This window comes from Ursus americanus, chromosome 23, assembly GCF_024610735.1.
Source record: "Ursus americanus isolate L20-20 chromosome 23, mUrsAme1.1.p, whole genome shotgun sequence".
Classification (NCBI taxonomy): domain Eukaryota; kingdom Metazoa; phylum Chordata; class Mammalia; order Carnivora; family Ursidae; genus Ursus; species Ursus americanus.
In genome coordinates, this window is record NC_142149.1 from 2,514,254 (window position 1) to 2,535,495 (window position 21,242).

The following is a 21,242-nucleotide window of genomic DNA, read 5'->3' on the forward strand; positions in this document are numbered from 1 at the left end:
AAAATTGCTTTCGGCCCGTCTGCTGGGTGTTGGGCTTTCATTTAGACTGAGAATTTGTCCTTTTTATCAGCTCTTCCGTTCACTCGTCTGTGAGTCACCATTCTGCTCCTTTTGGTGAACCTCTAGGAGTCCTGTAGGTATACTGCATTGAATCCTTTTGTTTCTTGTTTATTTTTTAATTTTTATTTATTTACGTAATCTCAACACCCCACACGGGGCTCAAACTCACAACCCCGAGATTGGAAGTGACACGCTCCTCCCACTGAGCCGGCCAGGCGCCCCTATCGTTTATTTTTTTAAAGAATGAGTTGTGGGTGAACTTGGGTCGTTCAAATACTGCTTGTGACACTCTTCCCAGCTGAGATGATCCGTCGTGGGTCGGGACATGAGGCCGGGCCTGGGGCTGCCAGGGTGCGGGGGACGGAGGAGGCCGGGAAGGACGGGATGGAGGAAGGAGCACGCGCCCTGGGAAGCCCGGCGGAGGGGTGAGAAGTTCAGGAAGGGAGGCCTTGTTGGCACAGACACAGGGTAAAAACTGAGCGAAGAGAAGTCTGGAAGTTTTATGAGATCGCCGTGGGAGAGCAGAGCCCCTGTGACGGGTGGTTTGGCCCCCAGGGGACATTCGCCATGCCTGGAGACATTTCTAGTTGTCGTAGTGGGAAGGGCGCTGCTGGTGGCATGCAGTGGGTGGAGACCAGGGTCGCCTCCAGCACTGGGAACGACCCGGCCCCAGACGTCCATGATGCCACGTGGCCTTGTGCTAGCAGGACCCGTCGCTACAGTTCCTGAACCACCATCCATCTCAAGCTTACTGCTGGGAGGCAGGACGCAGCGCCAAGGACACCTGCCCCAAGCCCATGACCTTGGCCTGACGCCCTCCTCTGTGTCTTTCTCCCCCAGCCACGTCTGGACGAGCCCCGCCTGGGCGAAGCGTGCGGAGGATGGAAACACTCCCCCGGCAATGTCTCTGGGCCGTCTCCTTCGCCGGGCCTCCTCCAAAGCCTCGGACCTCCTGACCCTCACCCCGGGCAGCGGTGGCGGGCCCCCCTCCATCCTGGATGGGGAGATCATCTACTCCAAGAACAATGTCTGCGTGCACCCCCCAGAGGGGCTGCAGGGGCTGGGGGAGCACCATCCAGGTGAGCCAGGAGCTGGGCAGGCCTGGGCGGAGGGGCCCACTTCTCTTTCTAAAGTAACCAAGCCACAGCTTCGGAAAGCTTTTGTGTCTCTTCCCCATTTGTCCTAATTTCCCCATCCTCGAAGGGGCTGGTGACCTTTAACTTACACACGTGGGGTGGGACAGTTGAAGGGGAATCGGCCTCAGAGGAGGACGTTAGGTCACGCCAGGGCTGCTGGGAGCAGGGAGCCTGCAGGCAGGGAAGTGCACAGCCATCCTCTGGGGGTGCTGGCCAGTACCCCAGGCCCCCTCCAGTGGCAGGAGCACACCCCGCAGGCTAGGCCTGGCGGCTGCTTCCCTTCCCACAGCCCAGAAGGCTGTGATGAGAACCAGGTAGACCGTGGGACAGGCGTGGGACTCTGGAGACGTGGAAGTCACCAGTCCTGTCTCCTGCCATCCTGTAACCCCACTGGGGCAGGAAACTCTCCGCAGGGGTCTGCAGGGACCAGGACACCCCAGCACCAGGGCCTGCCTGAGCCTGGGGTGGGATACTTCCCTGTGGTGACAGCGGCTTTGCTCTCTTGTGCCGAGTCACAAAGACACGGTGGCCAGCTGCCCTGTGCAGGGTGGGGCTGAGGGTCACAGCACCGAGCAAAACATGCGCTTCTCTTCTGGGACGGGCACCTGACCGTGGCTGTGCTCGCCCGGCCGCAGATCCGAGACTGTTAGATCTGGTCATAGCCGCCGGGCTCTGACTTCCCTCAGCCCCGCTGCCCCCCACCATGGAAGGGACAAAATGATGGGTTAGTGATACCCAAGCCTGTGTGGTCGTTTGTCGTTTGTGCAAACAACTTGCAACAAATACATAGATTGCTTATTTTATCTGCATGTGAACGTCGTGAGAGTGCCCAGAGCCCTGGGCAGGCCTCGTTTTTGGATGAGGAGGCTGGTGGTCAGAGAGGCTGGGCCACTCCCAGCGTTAGCCCAGGGTGGAGGTGGGGCAAGGGCAGGCTCTGGGCCCTTCTCATTCTTCCTACAGCTTCCCCAGGCTGCTGGAGGACGCTCAGGGCCCCCAGGGCACCTGCAGCTGGCTGCCGCCTGTGGACTTGCCCACCCAGCGCACACGGAGGCCCCACACCACATGTCAGAACATCTGAAAGCTATAAATTACAATCAGGCCTGAGCACTTTGCGGTATGCAAATTATGTGTCAACAAAATACTGAATAAATTAATTAAAATACAAAAAGTTTAAATTATGTTCATGAACTATTCCCACCTCGATGAGTCTATCCTCACAGTCACCCAGATGGTCAGGTGCAGATCTGGAGTCATGGGCCCTGCAGGTTCCAAAGCGGGAGATTTCCTACGCTATGAGGGACCTCGGGCGTGCACATGTGGACACCCCAGCCCGTCCACAGCCCCCACAGACAGCTCAGGAGCAGGCCCTGGACGCCCGTCTGGGCTGTGTAGACAGGGAATCCAGGGTCCTGCGTCCCCCAGGAGTGCTCTAGAAGGGGGTGCAGGCTCTGGGAGGCCCACGGCCGTGGACGCCTGACCACGGGGCCAGCTCTGAGGATTCGAGGAGTCAGAGTTTCTGGGGCCGGGTCTGAGAGTGTTAGCTTTTCTGCTCTAAATTGGAAAGAACAGCACAGCCTTCGGGGAGCGTCCTGGTGATGCTGTTGTGATGGAAGGCCGGGTGGGGGGTGGGGGCGGAGGCCTGGGGCTCCCTTCCCAGTCCCCGAGGCCCAGGAGCTGAGGGTGTGGAAACGCGAGGCCTCCCCTGCACCTTGCCGATGTCACTGAGTGTCCGCACCTCTTCTGGAAATGGGAGCTCAGCTCAGGAGACGCTGGCGCGGGTTCTCAGAGCCCCGAGGCATGTGAGGGCCCAGCTCCGGCCCCGGGGGCTTTCCAAAGCAGAGACCAGGAGGCCTGGGCACCTGGCATGATCGGCCCAGAAACCAGGACATCCTGATGTGGCAGGAAATACCGCCTTCCCCCCAGACTGAGTGTCCAGGGGCCCAGAGAGCCCACCTCTGGCTGCTGCCTCGGAGGGCGACCGCTCTTCTTGGCCCCCGTCCGCACCTGGTGCCTGACATCGGGGACGGCCCCTTCTTCCGGAGAGCTGCATTAAAGAAGACACACTGAGACCTGGCTGACTGGAAAATGCCCAAACACCCCTCTTTGGATTTATTTTGTCTGAAATAGAAATAGAGCTCGCAGCCTCCGTTGCTCCCAGCCGCGGTGAAGCAGGGCTCCTGGGCCCCCGGGCTCGCCCAGACCCGGAGGCTGGCTGCGGAGTGAAAGCTCCGGGGCCCCAGACTGTGGCCGGGTGGGGCTCTGAGCTGGAGGAGGGCTCCCCGTGCGTGAAAAAGCAACGACAGACCACTGCCCGGGAGACCACTGCCCCCGAATCTGCTAAGTGCCCCCAGCTTTCACTCACCGCAAGCCTGACCGCGCCCCCGGCCGTGCTGTGCTTGGGGCCGGGCTGTGTGTGAAGCCGGCCCCTGCCCAGCCCCACAACCTGACCGACCAGGGCATGGCCTCTACCAGATTCCAGACAGAGGCACCAGGGTCCCTAACCTGCCTGTCCTCCTGACCCCCCCAGGCTACCTGTGCTTGTACATGGAGAAGGATGAGCTGCTGGGGAGCACCCTCGTCCTCGCATGGGTCCCCAACTCTCGGATCCAGAGGCAGGACGAGGAGGCGCTGCGGTACATCACCCCCGAGAGCTCCCCCGTGCGCAAGGTGCCCCGCCCGCGGGGCCGGCGCGCCCAGAGCTTGGGGACCCCCCACCAGCCCTCCCCTACGGAGCCCAGGCCCGCCCTGATCCCCAGAGACGAGGACACCCTGGTGATGGCACAGAGCGTCCAGGACGCCGTGCGCGTCAGCCCTTCCCCCCCTTCCGAGGACGGGCAGAAGCCGGCCCAGGGCTTGGGGATGGCCCCGCCACCAGCCCACAGCGACTCCGGGATCCTGTCGGCGGTCAGCTCGCAGGACGGGACCGAGGAGGGGCGGGAGCCGCGGCCCGAGGCCAGCGAGGAGGAGGGCTCCCTGGAGCTGTCAGCGGACGGTGTGAGCAGGGACAGCTCCTTCGACTCGGATTCCGACGCCTTCTCTTCGCCTTTCTGCCTCTCACCCATCAGCGCGGCCCTTGTGGACAGCGGCAGCTCTGTGTTCCTGGACAGCGAGAGCGGGTGAGTCCTGAGTCTGACCCCCGAGGCCTGCCCTGGGGGCCTCGTGGGGGGCAACTCGTGTGTCGGGCTCTGCTCCCTGAGTGCTGAGGACGGCATGTGTCTCACCCTGCTGGGATCCAGCTCTCCCTGTGCCGGGACCTTGGAACCCGTGTCCCGTCATTGATGCTGCCCGAGGCGATGGTGAAGGACACGCAGTGCAGGGTTCCATCTTCTCTCCCCCTCCGTTCCCCTCGGCGGCCTCACTTAGGACAAGCCGTCCCTGCCAGCCCTGGGAATCCTGGTGTCCCCATTCTTATCACTGGGGGGACACTAGATTGTCGGCCATCCCACAGACCCCAGGCATGCTTGGAGACTCCTGGCTGGTAGCTTAAGTCTTATGGTGTTGCAGCCAAGCCAGGCACGTGACCCCAGCCCCCTGGCCCCGGGGGGAACCTTAGCCTTTCTGCCCAGACCCTTGAGCTATAAAAGGCTGGAGCACAGTCCTGGGGGGAATGTCAGTGGCTTTCCCTCTATAGCCTGAGAGCCCAGGAGAACCAGATGCCTGGGCACAGCGGCAGCCTCGCTGGCTCCAGCCGCACAGGCAGGGGCCAGGTGGGGCAGGACGTGCCTCGCCCTGGGGTGCACCTGATGGGGGAGGGTGTCGCACCGTGTAGTGGACACCACGCAGCATCATTAGGGGTCCGTGGGGCCTCACAGCGGTGGGCGTGCGCAAGGCTCGTGAACAGTGAGGCTTGCACTAACCCGGAGCGGCCAGGGCCTGCACAGGATGGGCCGCCCCGACTTTGGCAGCCCCTTCCTGTGCTCTGGCCGTGGTCCTCACTCTCGTTAGATTTCTGGGTAGACAGTGGAGATCATGCTCCTAGCCGTGGAGGTATTCAGCTGGCACACGAACGTTGAACTCGAGCCGTGAGCCAGGCGCGGGCCGGGGTGGATGGTCCACGTGTTGCGTGGGCACCGGGTGTGTGCCACGGATCGCTTAATCTCACGCTCACAACCACCCCAAGCCCTGTGAGGCAGGTCCTAACATCACCCCGTACGCGGAAAGGGAAGGCGAGGCTCAGAGAGGTTATTGAACTTGGCGGAGGTCACAAAGCCAGTCGGCTAGCGGAGCTGGATTTGACCCCAGCTGGCTCTGCCCCACCCCTGGAGCACATGAGGTCACACAGGACAGACATAAGCCAGGGAGCAAAGGAGAAGGAATTTAAGATGGATTTGTCCCTGATTTTATTCCCCCAGTAAGATGTGGTCCGTTAGAGCCTGAGGGTGGACTGACTCCCTCTGTCTCAAGTATTGGAGACGCAAGTGAAGGGGGCGGTCGGCGGTACCCGAGGAGGCTCCCTGAGCTGGGTGGTGTTTCCCACCAGGGAACCAGGCTGGGAATGGAACCCAAGCCTGGCTTCCCACCACAGGGCTTGGTCAGAGCTCCCCCTGGTGGTGCCACCGGCCAGCGCGGCGAGACCTGCAGGCGCCCAGCACCCCCAGGGCCCAGGTGGAGGGAGAGGAAGGTGCCCAGCACCCCCAAGGCCCAGGTGGAGGGACAGATTCCGAGCTCCCATCCTTACCGTGACTCAGGTGTGCTGGGCCTGGTCTATGGTCTCATGGCTAAGATCTTAGTGGCAGAACCAGAACTAGGGCCTGGTGTAAGGGGCCCTGTAGGGCCCCCAATCACGTAAGGAGCTTGGATTTGGGAATTCAGGAGACCTGGTTGGCATGAGCCTGGGAAAGTGATGTGTCTTCTTAGAACTTCCGTCTCCTCATTCATGAGATGAGGACAGTAACATCCGTTGTACGGGGTTAGCCAGTGAATGCATGTTGGCCTCCTCTTCCCCTCCGTCTGCCTTGCTGGTTCTCTACCCCGGCTGCTTGTGAGAATCTCCCAGGCAATTCCAGATGCTTCTAGAGCACTGATTCTCACCTGGGGCCGATTCTGCCCTAGGGGACATGTGGCAGTCTCAGGACAACTGAGGATGGGGATGTGATTGGCATCTGGTGGGTGGAGGCCAGGGATGCTGCTGAACGCCCCACACTCGCCAGGACAGCCCCCCATGACAGAGTGAGTCTGTCCACGTGTCTCAGCGCCGAGGCTGAGAACCCTTCCCAGACAGACAGGGGCGCCCCAGAGTAGGGAAATTGTTTTTCTAATTGTGGTAACATACACGTAACATTAAGATTTGCCGCCGTAGCCACTTAAAATCGTACAATTCCGTGGCATGTAGCGCATTCAGTGTTGTACAACAGTGACCGCTGTCTAGTCCCCGAACTTTGTCCTCACCCCAAAAGGAAGCCCCATACCCACTAGGCCACCACTCCCCATGCGCCCTCCCCCAGCCCCGGCAACCACTCACCTACCTTCTGTCTCTGTGGGTTTGCCCGCTGTGGGGGTCTCCTGTAAGTGGAATCATGCCACACGTGGCTGTTTGTGTCTGGGTTTGACTGAGCACGGTGTCCCCGACAAAGCACGTGTCAGGGCCTCCTGTCCGTGACTGACTAATATTCCAGGCGGTTCTGACTGCAGCTGGATGCGAGAGCCCCAATCGGCACCGTGTGCAGACTCCCAAGTGAAAGCCGGGGGGCGTCTCTCGGGTGCGGGGGTTCGGCGGCGGTGTTGGGAGGCCTTCGGTGGTAACGATTCCGGAACCTTGTTTGCTTTCCAGACCCCGGCCCCACCCAGTTTCGTGTGGGGTCATGTTTGCTCAGAGCTGCGTCACAGACCACGGGCTGATCTCTGAGTGGGTGCAGAAGACCGTGGTATGGTCGGGGAGGGGCCTCATCCACACAGTCCCGGCAATTCCGGAACACCTGCTCTTCTGGCCCGAGCAGTCCGGTTAGGCTGAGGCTTTGTGCTGCGACAGGACAGAGACGGCCGGGAGCCCTCCCTGCCTCCTGGCGGGAGCCTGTTCTCAGCCGGGGGGGGGGGGGGGCGGGGAGGTTGATGTACGTCCCAGAGAGGACCCAATGGGTGTTACGTGGAGGCACACTGGTTCCGGGCCCAGCCGCGCATTGACAGGTTGCTGGGGCTTTAAAAAGCAGATGTGGGAAGGCGCTGGGGCGGACCCTGGAATCTGCATTTTTCACAGGCCATTGCAATGAGAGCCAGATTTGGGCGCTGGGCCAGTCCCTGCAGTGCACGTTCGCTCGCTCCTTTACTCTCCGAGCCACCACACCGGAGACCGTGGAAGCAAGGGTGGTGCCCCTCCGCCCCCTCCCACCCCCCCCCAGAGCCCACCCAGTGATGGGGCTGGAAATCCTGCACTAAAGGGTCAGCCGTACTGGACCCTATAGACAGGCACTCCCCACCCGGCTGCAGGTGAGGTGCCTCGGGCAGCCTTGGAAACGCCTAATGCCCAGGTGGCAGCCAGACCAACTAAGCCAGAGCTGCTGGGAGCGGGGCCCAGGGGCTCCCAGCGTGCCGCCTGGTTGACAGCCGTGGCTCTGAAGGGGACCTCAGGGAGAGAGGCGTGGTCCTGGTGCCTTGGACAGAGGGAGTCTGGGCGAGGTCCAGAGCGCCGGCATTGGCTGGAGCAGACACCCCGCAGCCCGGCTTGGCTTTGAGGACTGGCATGTGCCCATAGCTGCTCCTGGAGCCAAGGCTCCTAAGGTAACTGGGAACTGGGTCCCCGGGAGGGGTGCAGGCAGGCTGGCTCACGGGATCCCTCTAGTGGCAGAACCGAAGAACTACACGTGGAGGCCGACGGCGGGCTGGAGATGGGCGAGGAGGAGTAGCCCCCCACCCCGCCCTGCATCTGAGACTCCTTCCAACGTTTCGTTATGTGATGGCTGGTTCACAGAAGGGCAGTGACCATTCGTGTGCTACCTGTGGGGCATAGCCAGGCAGGACCCGGTTCCTAGATGGCCAAGGCACCTGCTCTAGCCCCCCCCCCCCCGCCCCCCTCCCACTGCCCTGCTCCCAGCACAGTGATGGCCGGAAATCCTCTGCCGAATGACTGGTCAAGGCCCGCTGGGGAATGGGTGGCCGAGGAGAGCTGCTGCTCTGGCCAAGGTCTGAGTCCCGGAGCAGGGCTGGGTTCCGTGGCTCCCCGAGCGCTGTGCATTCCACAGCATCAGGAATTAGGGCTTGGGATTGGCATGCAGGTGAGCACGACCATCGGGCAAGGTCAGCAGCAAGGTCAGTAGCCAGCCCGTCATTCATCTGTCCTGGAAGCTGTCCGGTCTGGTCTGAAGGGCCGGGGGGTGAGGGTGTGATATAGTAAGACCCCCCTGTGGACCCCCCGGGTGGCCTGCCGATCGCCCCCACCCCAGGAAGTGCATCAGCCATGTGTGTGAAGGGCTGAACACAGCTCCTGTCTCCTATATCGAATGTCTTCTGAACACATTCTAAGAAATAATGTGAATTACAGAATAAAACACTTGCATGAAGATGTTCATTACAGTACTTTTTATAACGGAGAAAAGGGGGAAAGAGTTTCAGTGTCCAGCAGCCGAGAAGGAGCTAGCGCAGCTCTGGTTCACCCCACCAGACAAGGGAGTTTTATCTGGGGTCAGTGAGCCCCTGAAATCGTAGGCCACTTTTTGTCTGTGTGCTCACGGGCGCGGATTTTTCTGAGGAGCGGGCACCCCCTGATTTCTGCAAGTGTCTGCGACTCCCGAATGTTTAGGTCCTCAGTGCCACCAGAAGGAAGGACACGCAGTGCTCACAAAGGCTGAGCTGTCCCGTGGAGATTCACAGCGTCTCAGCAGCAAATCCCACGCACATTTTGGCTAAAGTCTATGAAAAGGCCCCTGAGCGCGGGTGAGGCCATCCAGAGCAGGGAGGCCCACGAGAACCTCGTGCCACGCCCGACAGACTCCAGCTCTGTGCCTCTGACATCGTAGCCACTGGCCTCCCACGTGCAGCTGGGGATCTCTGGAAATGTGGCCAGTGTGACGTCGGCACTGCATTTTAATTTTAGGTAACGTGGAGGGATCTAAATGTATTTATTTATTTTTAAAGATTTTATTTATTTATTTGACAGAGAGAGAGAGACAGCCAGCGAGAGAGGGAACACAAGCAGGGGGAGTGGGAGAGGAAGAAGCAGGCTCCCAGAGGAGGAGCCTGACGTGGGGCTCGATCCCAGGACCCTGAGATCACGCCCTGAGCCGAAGGCAGATGCTTAACGACTGAGCCACCCGGGCGCCCTGGGAATCTAAATTTAAATGGCGTGTGCAGCCACCTCACAGCACAGGTTGAGAGGACCCCGTGCCAAAACGTTAGGATAGTGTGATTTTGAGTAATGTTTTCCTTTTCTCGATTTTCAAAAATGTTATTCTGTGGTTGTATTCATTTTATGATAAAAACTGAGTTTTAAAACAAGATAGCCAGTTAAAGTGCTGCCCAACTCAGACCGGCTTACCCGGCCCGGCCTGCACACTTGTCCGTGAAAATGCTCTCTCGCGCTCGCCGGTCACTGAGGTCCGGCCGGCAACCCTGACGCCGGTGATCTGCCAGCTAGTCCCCAGAGCTGTGCCCCTGCCCCGGGGAGAGGCTGTTGTTTCCCGTCTCCCTGGGTCCTCTTGTCGTTCCTGGCGCCTGCTCTCAGGGTGGCATCCCAAGTGAAGGGTGGCGTGCGGAGTTACAGAACTCGCTGGTGGCCTCTCACGGTGGCTTCCTGGGTGCCGTGGCCCAGCCCGCTCAGACACGGGTCTAGCGAGCAAGGCACAGGCCCCGGGGGGATGCGGGCTGGTGACCGCTGGGCCCACCTGCCCTCGGGGTCCTGCTCGGATGCCCACCTGCCTCCAGCCTTTGCTCTCGCGCTTCCCCCACGTGCACTGCCAGCCCTCCCGAGCCGGCCCACCGTTCCACCGTTCCCCAGCCTTGCTGCCTGCAGCTGGAATGTTCCCTGTGCCGAGGAAGCCCAGGCGAGCCCACCAGCCCGCGGGCGGGGAAGACCCTCTTCCAGGCAGCACTGCAGCTCTGCAGAGCCCCTGCTCCCTGGGCACCTTGTCCGAGCTGCGCTTGAAATCCACGGCCTCGCACTGTTGCTCTCTCACAAGCCTTATGGGTCTGTCTTAGCAGCACAGTCCTTCAGGACTTTCTGCAGCAGTGGACGCTGTCCAGGCGGTCGTTACCGGCCACGTGTGGCTGTCAAGCCCTGGAAATGGACCTGTTGCGACTGAGCAGCTGGGTTTTTAATTTTGTTGGTCCACAGCGAATTTAAATTTCGATAGCCCCACGAGGCCGGAAGGTTCCATGTCGGGCAGTGCTGGTCCCCACGAGACAGTCCCCGTGGGGAGGATGAAGGTGGCACAGGGAGCCCTCCGGATCCTGTTGAAGGAAAAGGGTCACAGAGCCAGCGGCCAGGTGCCCCTCCCCCGTGGCGGGTTTCCCAGGGGTGCCGGAGGGTTCGGGTGGCCTTGAAGCCACAGGCAGAAGCTGGAGAGGAGGGGCATCCCTGCCCGGCTCCAGGCCCCCCCGCCGGACGCGAGGCGGAAATAAATGGTATCTTAAGTGCTTTTTGCCTTTAGGAGGAAAAGGCTGCATGACACCAGGCTATCAACCGTAAAGGCTGAATTATTGATATCTATCGTCCCCGTCGGTGTAACTGGCCTGCGTGCCAGGGGACAGAAATGAAGCGAGAACTCCAGCCTCTCAGAAGGATCTGGAAGCTGCGGGCTCGGTGGCCCAGGTCTAAATGCCTGGAGGTGTCGCTGCCAGGGAGCTGTCAAGAGGGATCTGGGGTTGCTGTCCAGGGTCCCCCTAAGCCAGTCGAGGGCGGCAGGTGGTGTGAGACCACAGTTCTCAGTCGCTGCTGGCGGTTTTCACAGATAGCCTGGCCGTTCTTTCTCCGCACGGCCTCCTCCAGCCAGCAGGGTGCCCGTGCAGGGGAGGGGGCAAGAAGGAGGTGACCCAAGCAGACCAGGGGGTTGGAGGGACGGGGGAGCCTCCAGGCGCGGTGACAGCGTGTTTGCACTGGAGAATGTCCCAGGAGGCCCCTGCAGCAGCAGCAGGACCAGATGGGGGTGGGGGAGCCCTGGGGGGTGGCCTCCACTACCCAGGAGAGAGGATGCCCGTCTGCCAGACCAGCTGCGGGTCCCGGAGAGCCAGGAGGTGGGGCAGCCAGGAACTGGCGGGAGATGGGGTGGCGGAGAGGTAGGGGAGTGTCCCCTCCCTTGAGGTTTCGGGAAGCTGCCTCTGCGTCCTGCTGTGAGCCTGCCCGGGCGCCCCGATGCCCCGAGGATGCTCCAGAACACCCGCCCTCGCCCCTCCTGGGCCCTCAGCAGCAGCCTGGCAGCCGGGAAGCTGGCAGCTTCCAAAGATCTGTTGTTTGGGTTTGTTTGTGCTTCTGTAGCCGGGAGCTGAGATTTATTTCTTTAAAACATCCCATCTCCCGACACCCAGCAATCTGTTCTGTGCTTCGTTAGGACTAATCTTGTCTTATGTTTCTGTAGCACTCGGCAGGCTGTGCGCCGGCTCCCCTCCCTCCCCTCCGCGGGCCCCCCCTCCAGTCAAGGTGGCAGTCACCAGCTGCTCCCCTCGCCCGGGGTGGCCGACCCCCGGGTCTGAAGGAAGCTGCTTCGGGAAGGGCAGCCGGCAGGTCTGAGGTCTGTGGCTGGCCCGCGGCCTCCGGGTGCTAGGAAGCCTGGCGGGTGTCCAGGGCCAAGGACGTGCCCTTCACCGTCTCCCTCCGTCGTGGGAGCCCCTTAGCAGGTGGTGCTGCCAGTGGCTCCGGGAGCTCAGAGAGGCTGCCCGGGAGCCCAGGCTGGGCCTCGACACTGCCCCGTCCTTCGATGTCCAACTCAGGGGAACCATCTGGGCAGGGAAGGGACAGGAGGGCTTGGTCGGGCGAGGCCCCATGGGTCCTGCAGGGCTCAGAGTCATGGCGAGCTCTGTGGTCAGACACAGCTGTGACCCTGAGCGCCACGACGACCCCTAGGGTGTGACAACATGTTTTATCTCCCCTCCCCGTGCCTTGGTTTCCTCATCTGTGAAATGGGGCCATTGTGGGGATAAAGTAAGGAGGTAAAGGAAAGCAGGTGGGGAGAACTCAGCCCCCCATGGGTCACCAGTAGACGTTACCAGCACGGCCAGCAGGACAGGGACGCCTGCCGGGCACCTGACAGCGGCCCGCCCGATGGGAAGTGCTTTGTGTTGGCGTCCTGGCGCTGCCGGGAGGAAGGAGCACAAACCAGCCGCTGAGAACAGCAGAAACGGATTCTCTCGGTCTGGAGGCTGGAGGCCTGAGATCGAGGTGTCTGGGGAGGATCCCTTCTCCCTCTGCCCACTTTGGGGGTCTCCAGGCGTTTCATATGGCCGCGTCCCTCCATCCCTGCCTCTGTCCTCACGTGGCCTTCTCCTCCGGGTGTCCGGACGCCTCTTCTTGTTAGGACTCTGCTCGCTGTGTGTCGGGCCGACTCTAACTCTAGGGCCCCCTCATCGTGAGACGCTTGACTGACTACCTCTGTAAAGACCCCGTTTCCAAAGAAGGTCGTGTTGGGAGACTCTGGGTGGACACGAGTTTAGGGGACAGGATTCAACCCAGCATAGGCTTAGTGAGGGCTGGCGCACTGAATCCTTGAAACAAGGCCCAGGGCCGGTGCCGCTCTTACCCAGTTGAGAGAGAGCAGAGGCGCTGACAGCTCGTGTCGCTTGCCTGGGGTCACAGCGCACGAGTTCCTGGCTGAGAGAGACCGGCTTTGGAGAGAAAGCAGCCTCTAGCTGTATTTGCACGCGGTTGGGTGTGGCCGGGTTCCAATAAAACTTTATTTATGGACCCTGAAATTTGAAATTCACAGAGTGTTCATGTGTCATGAAATACTCTGTTCCTTTTGATTTGTTTCAATGCTGAAAAATGTTCAAAACCGATCTTTGCACAAAAACCTGCCCATAGATGCTTATGGCAACGCTGTCGTAACTGCCACCACTTGGGAGCAAACAAGACGTCCTCCGGCAGGGGAGCGGACAAGTAAACTGTGGTCCCTCCAGACCAGGGGACTCTGTCATTGCTGGAAACAAACAGTGAGCGGTCAAGTCCTGAGAAGACCTGGCACGACGGGGAATGCGCATCGCTAAGTGAGAGGAGTCCGTCTGAAGGCTGTGGGCCGTGGGACTCCAGCCGCACGACATTTTGGGGAAGGCAGAGTCTGGCAGCAGTGGGAGGATGGGGGGCCGGGGCTCCCTGCGGAGCGGGAGGCTGTAGACAGGGCACAGAGGACTCTCAGGGCAGTGAGGCTACTCTGGATATCATCGTAATGGCAGGCATGTGGCATCGTACGTCCACCAAACCCACAGAGCGTACAAGCCCAAGATGAACCCGTGCGAACTGTGGACCTTTGGTTATTAATGGTAATGAATTGCTGTTGGTTCATCAATTATAACAAGCGTACCGCGCTAATGCAAGATGTTAATAACAGGGAAATCATGTGCGTGTGTGTGTTGGGGGGATGTCTAGGAATCTTCTGCTCCGTTTTTCTGTAAACCCAAAACTGCCCTAGAAAATTAAATCTGCTTTTAAAAACAAGTTCTCAGCTCTTGGGCCACGCAGGGACAGACCGCGGGGCCATAATGTGCTGATTCTGGTCTCAACCAGCCCTGACCAGTAAAAATGTAATGTTGAGCCCCCATACATGGCTTAAAATTTTCTAATAGTCTCGTTTTTGAACACTTGATTTTGAAATAACTATAGAGTCACAGGAAGCTGCAGAAAACCATGAACAGGGAGATCTCATGAACCCCTTAGCCAGCCTCCCCCAATGGCAACATCCGCCTGAAACCACAGTACACCTTCCAAGCCAGCCCGTCGAGGCGGGTACTCCGGTGCCGCAGGTCTCTCCGGTTCTCCCAGCGCCCATCGGTGGCCCCGTGCGTGCAGAGCTCTGAGCAGTGGCATAGCTTTGTGTCACCACCAGCCCAGCTGAGACACCCCTCGGCTCCCATACGCCGGCTCGGCACCACTGAGAAGACCATCCCGCCATCGAATTGCTTTTGCGTCTTTGCCAAAAATCGGTTGGGCACATTTGTGTGGGTCTAACAGCTACCCTTTTTAAAAAGTGAAAAAGAGACATGTAAAATTAATTTTAACAGTTATCCAGCATGCCCCAAATATTACCATGGCAACATGTAATCAATGTCCCGTTATTGGTAAGAAGAGTTTACAGTCTGTCTCCGGACCGCGTCTTGGGAACCCCACGTGTACTTTACCCGTAGAACGCGTCTCAGTGTTAACCCGCCATCCTTCACGTGCTTGATGCCACGTGTGGCTAGGGGCCACTGCGTTGGCCGGCTCAGGTTGGCGTCCTGCTCTTTCTGTTTAGATTTTTCTGGCAGCCCTTTTCCCTGGACGTCCCTCTCTCTTTGTCCATAAAGGCTGGGCAGCTGTTGCCCCTGCTAGGGAGGTCCTGCAGACCTGACCCCCCCCCCAGCAGGGACTCTGGAGGTCCCCAGCCAAGGGTGTCACCCAAGGAAGTGATTGCACCTGGTGGGTCCCCTTGAAATCATGCTGTTGCTGACTGCCCTGCAAAGGACCATCAGCCCCGCGGAAAGCCGGCCTCTTTCTGTTAAAGCTGTCGGGACAGCGGAGGAAAGAAGCGCATCAAGCCCTCCAGAACCAAGAAGGAAGCTCAGCCTCCAGGAGAGGGAGCACTCCCTGGGGACTTGGTGCCCCTGCTGCAGGAGGCCTGTTGTCCTTCCCTGCTCTGCTCACAAACCATGACAGCCCCTCTGGGGGTCCTTGACGCAACCGTGGATGATTTGTTGCACGGGGGCTGGAGGGATGCTCTCCGGGGAGCTCTTCTGCTCCGACTGCACGGAGCCGCCTTCAGGAGCAGGAAGCCTGGGTCCCCGGGGGTCCCTGGGTGTTCCATCAGCAGCCCCAGCAGGGGCTCCACAGGGCGCAAGGCCTGCAGCAGCTTCTGAGAGACCTAAACGTGAGGTCACAGAGGCAGTGACGTGGCAGCGCCTCCCAGGTGAGACGGGGAGCTCACGCTCTGTCTTTGGGGACCCATGTCTGGCTGTTGCAATGTAACCCAATACCGATGAAATTCTCCCTGAAAGCAAGAAGCAGTGGCGAATGAACTTGGTCTCTTTTTTTAAAGGTTTATTGATTTATTTTAAAGCAAGAAAGAGAGAGAGCAGGGCGAGGGGCTGAGGAGGAATCCCACGCAGGCTCCCCAGTGAGCATGGAGCCCGACACGGAGCTCGATCTCACAACCCTGAGATCACGACCCGATCTGAAATCAAGAGTGGGATGCTTCACGGACTGAGCTACCCAGGCGCCCCTGACCTTTATCTTTTGATTGAAATGTCCTCGTACCCACTCTGTTTGCCTTAGCATTCATTCCCAGCAGGGTAATCAGAAAGGACGTTTTCACTTGGGTTTTCTGTTCTCTTCAACCCGCGTTCCTCAAACACCCGTGATGCACAGGGGACGACGGGCTCCCGGTAGCCCCCGCACCTCTATCCAGAACATGCTTCCTTGCTTCGGGGAACCTGAAGTATGGTTTCCCTGACGATCCTGCCCGTTGAGAGCAGAGGCCTGGACCCCGGTGTGAGCCTGGAACGAGTCCCTGGCTTCCTTCTCTGCAGACGGTGACACAGACGGTCCCCGTGTGTGGCTGCGCTGGAACCGAGCCGCGGGTCCCATCCCAGCGCTGCCCGGCCACGTGCCCTGGCAAGTCCCGACCCTCACTGCCCCCCTTTCTCCTCCATGCGGTGGGCACACTGACCGATGCGTCCATGAGGCCAGCATGGGGTGCGGCCCCTAAGGGCTCCTGAGAACCATGGCAGGGGCCTCACCCCCAGCTCAGCCTTAGGTCCCCGGGAGAAAGGGGGGCATGGAGACCGGCCCAGGGTAGACGGCACACCCCTCCCCTCTGCTCTTAGGGTTTGTTTGATGATCTCCAAAATGGGGTGCAAACCCTTTCAAGAAGGGGGGGCCTGTCCTGAGAGGCTTTGGAGCCTGAAAGGGCTGTAGGAAGGAGGTGCCTGCCAGGGTCGTGGAACATGGGAGTCAGAAGCTGGAAGTGGGAATATTCTGGAAGGCGGAGGGTGGCTGTCTTGTGGGTCACTGGAAGGAGGCCCATAAACGTCAGGGAGGTGGGGGGTAAGTAAGACCCTGGACCCGGCAGAGGGGGCGAGTGGGCAGTGTGGCCTCTCCCAGGAGCCCCAGGGCTGGCGGTTAGGGCCGGACTCTCTAGATGGTAGAGGCACCAGGGTCTGTCTTGCTTCTGTAAATATTTAAACACTGGAAGGATTATTTTTGGTAGCTACGGTCTCTCTCCGAGCCTGGCAGGCTGCCGGGCTGCCTGGAAGGGTGTCGAGTGACAGCAGGCTCACTGCACGCTCCCCGTGCTCCCCATTCTGGTGATCCAGTGGCCACCGTTTAATTGGGGTCATGGGCCCCCCGTTTTGGGAGAGTGTGGACAGACAGAGGCTCCTAGGCTGTCCCCCATGGGTAGGGGCAACATGACAAATGTGGATGTCACGTCTGAGAAGCTTCCCTGACGGTAGTTGCAAGTGACAGTTCCTTGAGCTTCCAAACCGCGAGCAGTGAAGTGTAGGGCCAGGAGCCAGCCAGGCACCCCAGGGAGGTCGCCACGCTCCGCCAGAGCCACCTGGGGTGAAAGGGCGCATTGTGCGCCCCGCAGGGCCAGGGGAGCCTGCAGAGAGCCGTCTTTGTCGGCCCGGGGCAGACGTGCGAGGAGCTGCTTCCCGGGCAGCCCGGCGGGGCGGGGGACAGGAGTGCGCGTGAGTGCCCTGGCCCACCGGCCCAGATCTTCGCGGAGCAGCCCGCCTGCAGTCCCCGGCTTGCCCGCGGTCCCCGGCCCACAGCAGGATCAGGTCTGCCCGGGCCTCAGGGCCGTGCGGCCTCCCCCAGGAAGGACAAGGCCGGCCGACACCGCCCCCTGAAACTCCATTTCCCTGGAGGTGGCACTTCGCGCGCCCAGCAGATGGCAGGCTTCCTCCAGATCAGCCGGGGGTGTCCCCTGCCCGCAGCGCCCGCCTGGCTTCCCGGTCCCTCCCCGACACCCCGCCCTGCAGCCTCCGGCCGAGCGGAGCGACCCCCTCATGGGGGGACCTCCCCTCCCCTTTGTTGCGGCCCTTCCTCTCTACCTCCTCCTTCTCGGCTGGTTTGCTAAGATGGGAACCCGCCAGTGCCTGTAGGCAAGCGCGGCCAGTTACAGGGCTGGCTGTGTGCCCTCGGGGAGGGGACGCAAGCTCAGACCCAGGCCAGGCGCCCTCCGCTGTGGCACCACCGGATGCTCCCTCCCCGTGGCCTCTGTTTGCAGCCTCTCCTTGCTCCTCACTGACCTTGCCCCTCCTCTCTGGGTGGTTCGGGTAGAGAGTTGCCACATGACCTCCCCCCACCCCACATCATTGCCAGCCACAACCTCCCCAGAGACCAGACAGGTTCTGGACGGCCTTGGCCCTGGCACGAGAGCAGAGGCACCTGGCTGCTGGTAGACCCGGGAGCGGTCAGCTGGATGCAGACACAGGGATCTGATTCTTGTCCTTCCCACTGCCGCCAGACACGCTGGACACACGTGGACACTCTGTGCGGACACACTGACTTCAGGGCATGAATAAAGAGTAGAGAATAGAGAGGGGGACCCCAAAGTGTTGAAAGTTGGGACTCAAATGGGTATGTGCGCACTCATGTTCACAGCAACATTACTCATGATCACCGAAAGGGGGGAGCCACCCACGTGTCCATCCATGGACGGATGGATGAACTAAATGTGGTCCAACCATATGGAACATTATTCAACCTTAAGAAAGAAGGACATTCGGCCACCTGCCACATGGATGGACCTGGGGGACACAGTGCTCAGTGAAGTCACACTCACAATAAGACAAACACGGGGGGGTTCCACGTACACCCTGGAGCCGTCGTTCATAGAGACAGAGCGTTGAACCGAGGTTGCCAGGGGCTGGGGGAGGGGAAGGGGAAGTGAGTGCTTAATGGGGGCAGAGTTTCAGTTTGGGACAACGACAACATTCTGGCGGCGATGGTCGCACGACGAGGTGAATGTGCTTAGTGCCGCTGACTGTGCACTTAAAAATGGTGAAAATGGTAAATTCCATGTTATATTTTGCCACAATAGAAGAAGCGAGAGAGAAGGAAGAAGTTGAGGTCAGCAGGGTCACTGGGACTGCGAGAAGCCACCTGGGTGCCCATCCTTCCAGCCTTTTGAGAACCAGTGTTGGCGATGAGATACAGTGAGCTCATGTGGACTGTGTGCTTGGGCTTCAGGCATCGGGAGGTCCGGGCTGCTGGCTGTGGGCTCTGGTGCGGCTCGGCCTGGAAGGAGAGTCTGGCTCAGCTATCATGTGCCCCAGCCAGAGGGCTGACGGCGGCCCGGGCTCCCCCCACCCCCAGGGTCTCCTCTGGCTGCTGGGGGCCGCCCTGTGGGATGGCACCCACCTGCCTGCAGGGCACACCTGCCTTCTTGCTGGGCTCCAGGTGCGCTGGCCCATGGTGGGTGTTTCCAAAGTCTGGGTCCAGAAACAGCCAGTACATGGCGTGACGTCTGGGTCTGGCAGGTGTTCAAGTCCAACCATAACATGGCCTGAAAAGGCCAGCATCCCTGACCTCTCAGGCGCCCCTAGTGGGGACCTCAGGCCGTCCCTGGGGCCCACGCCTGGGGTTATTGCTCATGGGGTGGCCTGGCTGGGAGCCCGAACCCTCGGTGGCCCGGCACCTATCAGCCCTGCCGTACAGGGTCATCCTGTAGACAGAGCCTGTTCCGACGTGCCCACACAGGGATCACGGGGCCTTCAAAACAGTTCCGAACTCGGCGAAGGCCCTTAGCCATGGAGGGTTCTGGGGAGGGCAAAGATGTGGGCACTTATTAGGACTTCATGGCGGGCAAAAGAGCCCATGTCTTTTCACCCTTGAGATAATCTAGCTCTGTGCTTGACTGGGGGCCTCTCTGTCACTGAGGCTCAGAGCAGAAAGGTGGCTTGCTCAAGGCCACACTCTTGGAGGTGACGGAGCTGGCAGAGTCCCACCCCACTTGCTCCCTAGACCAGTAGGTAACCAGTTAAGGAGACTTGGGGCATTTTAACTGCCTGCTGGGTGATAGCCCGTGAGCTGTGGTGTGCCCCTGGCAGGGACTCAGCTCGGGGGACCCCACGCCGGTTATTTAATGGGCAGGGTTCGTTCCTGGCTTTTCCATCAGGGGAAAATGGTGCTACTTGTCAGGGTCTTAAGTGGCCCCCCGCGTCTGGGGTGCATTCAGGGCCCCCCTGGAATCCCGTCTGTGGGTGAGATTGCCAGGTCACTGTGCCTTGCCCTTTCACACCAAGTTCGAGTTTATATAATAGACGGTAGAAAAATGTCCCACTGACCCCTCTGCATTTTTTTTCCAATTTAAGAAACATCCTTTGAGGAAATCTTTTCCTCCTTTACTGATTGAAAGGCTTCTCCCTGGCAGGACTGAAGGGGTCTGGGTCCCCAGAAAGGGCCTGGCATGAGAGGGCAACTGTGGGTCGGGCTGCGGTGGCACCGGCCTGGCTGGAACCAGGGAGTCATGACCGGGACAGGCTCTACTGTACTGAGCAGAATTCGGCCTTGATTTTTTTGGGCTTTAACCCACAAAACAAGCAGGGGGCCACTGAGTTCTGCTTTGTAGCACATTACTGATTAAAAGACTAATACCCCGTGCATAGAACCTTCCAGAAAAATGCTCTTCACCCCCAAAGTTAATGATTTGGGTTTTGTTCCCTCTGTGTTGGAATTGGTTTGTTGAGTAGCTGGTGTCATAGGAATTTAGATTGACCAGGAGAAGCCCCGGCTGGTGGAGCGGGGTCAGCCGAGCCATGTCTGACCTTTCACCACCATTTGACGATCGGGCAGATCCGTGGCCAGGAGCCCCATCCTGGTTGTGCCCACGATGCCCCTCGGGAACATGCCTGTTGGAGCTGACTGTGGGTTTGGATTTAATGCATAGCTCTCCACAGTTGACAAGGGGAGACTATACCCAATTTGGGCAAATTGGCCACAACCATTGCTGGAGCCCGGGAGAGAGGCCCATCAGCTGGTGTGACTTCTTCGGGGAGTGTTGCTTTGTTTTGCGACTTTGGAAAGAATGTACAAGACGGGGCAAATGCCCACTTGCCGAGGAGCCCAGGACTGGTGGCCAGGCCAGCCTCTCTCTGGCAGATGTCAGGGAAAATGTTCAAAGTAAATAAACATGGTGATTTCTGGGTGGGCGTGATACCTTCGCCTCTTTCCTAATCTTTGCACCTGGGGTGGGATCCCCAAGAGCAAGTTCTGGTCCTTTTGTTCCTGAAGGTCGGCCTGTGCCTGGACTGGAACAGGGGATCCTGGCTTAAAACCCACAGCTATGCACATGTACGCATGCACCGCACATGCACACACATGCACACTACACATGTGTGCACGTGCACACGACAGACACACGCACGTGCACGCACACACACGCACACCACACGGGCGTGCACATGCACACGACAGACACACACGCACACACACGTGCACGCACACACACGCACACCACACGGGCATACACGTGCACGTGCACACGACAGACACGCACGCACATGTGCACACACACACGCACACCACACAGGCATACACGTGCACGTGCACACGACAGGCATACGTGCACATGTGTGCACACATGCACGTGTTCATAGGCACACGTACACATGTGCACGTGTGCACACACATGACATGGCGTGTATATGTACACATGCCCGCGTGCACACACATGACATACATCAGCTCTCACTCACATACGTGCAAACACAAAGTTTCAGGGAGAGAAGCTTGAACATCTTTTGTCTGAGTCTGAAGAAAATATTCAATAGTCTCTCATTCTCTCCGGTTTAGTTTTTTCTGTTTTTTTTTTTTAAATCACTTTCAGAATTGCTTTTTCCAAGTTCAGATATTCCCCTTCAGATCTCATACTGGCATAGCATCCGGGACCTCAGAGGGCTCCCAGAGGGCTGGGGCCATGGCCCCAAAGCTGG

The 21,242-nt window shown here is 59.5% G+C and overlaps 1 protein-coding gene across 2 annotated transcripts in view; it reads left to right on the forward strand.

The window, feature by feature from the left end:
• The window catches only part of TBC1D16 (TBC1 domain family member 16), a 74,768-nt gene that overhangs the window by 11,852 nt on the left and 41,674 nt on the right, over window positions 1–21,242 (forward strand). For both annotated transcript variants that reach the window (XM_045814223.2, XM_045814224.2), the window contains exons 2-3: window positions 901–1,139; window positions 3,724–4,312. In XM_045814223.2, the coding sequence (XP_045670179.1) occupies window positions 962–1,139; window positions 3,724–4,312 (767 nt within the window). In that variant the 5' untranslated portion in view covers window positions 901–961. The remainder of the gene's footprint in view (window positions 1–900; window positions 1,140–3,723; window positions 4,313–21,242) is intronic.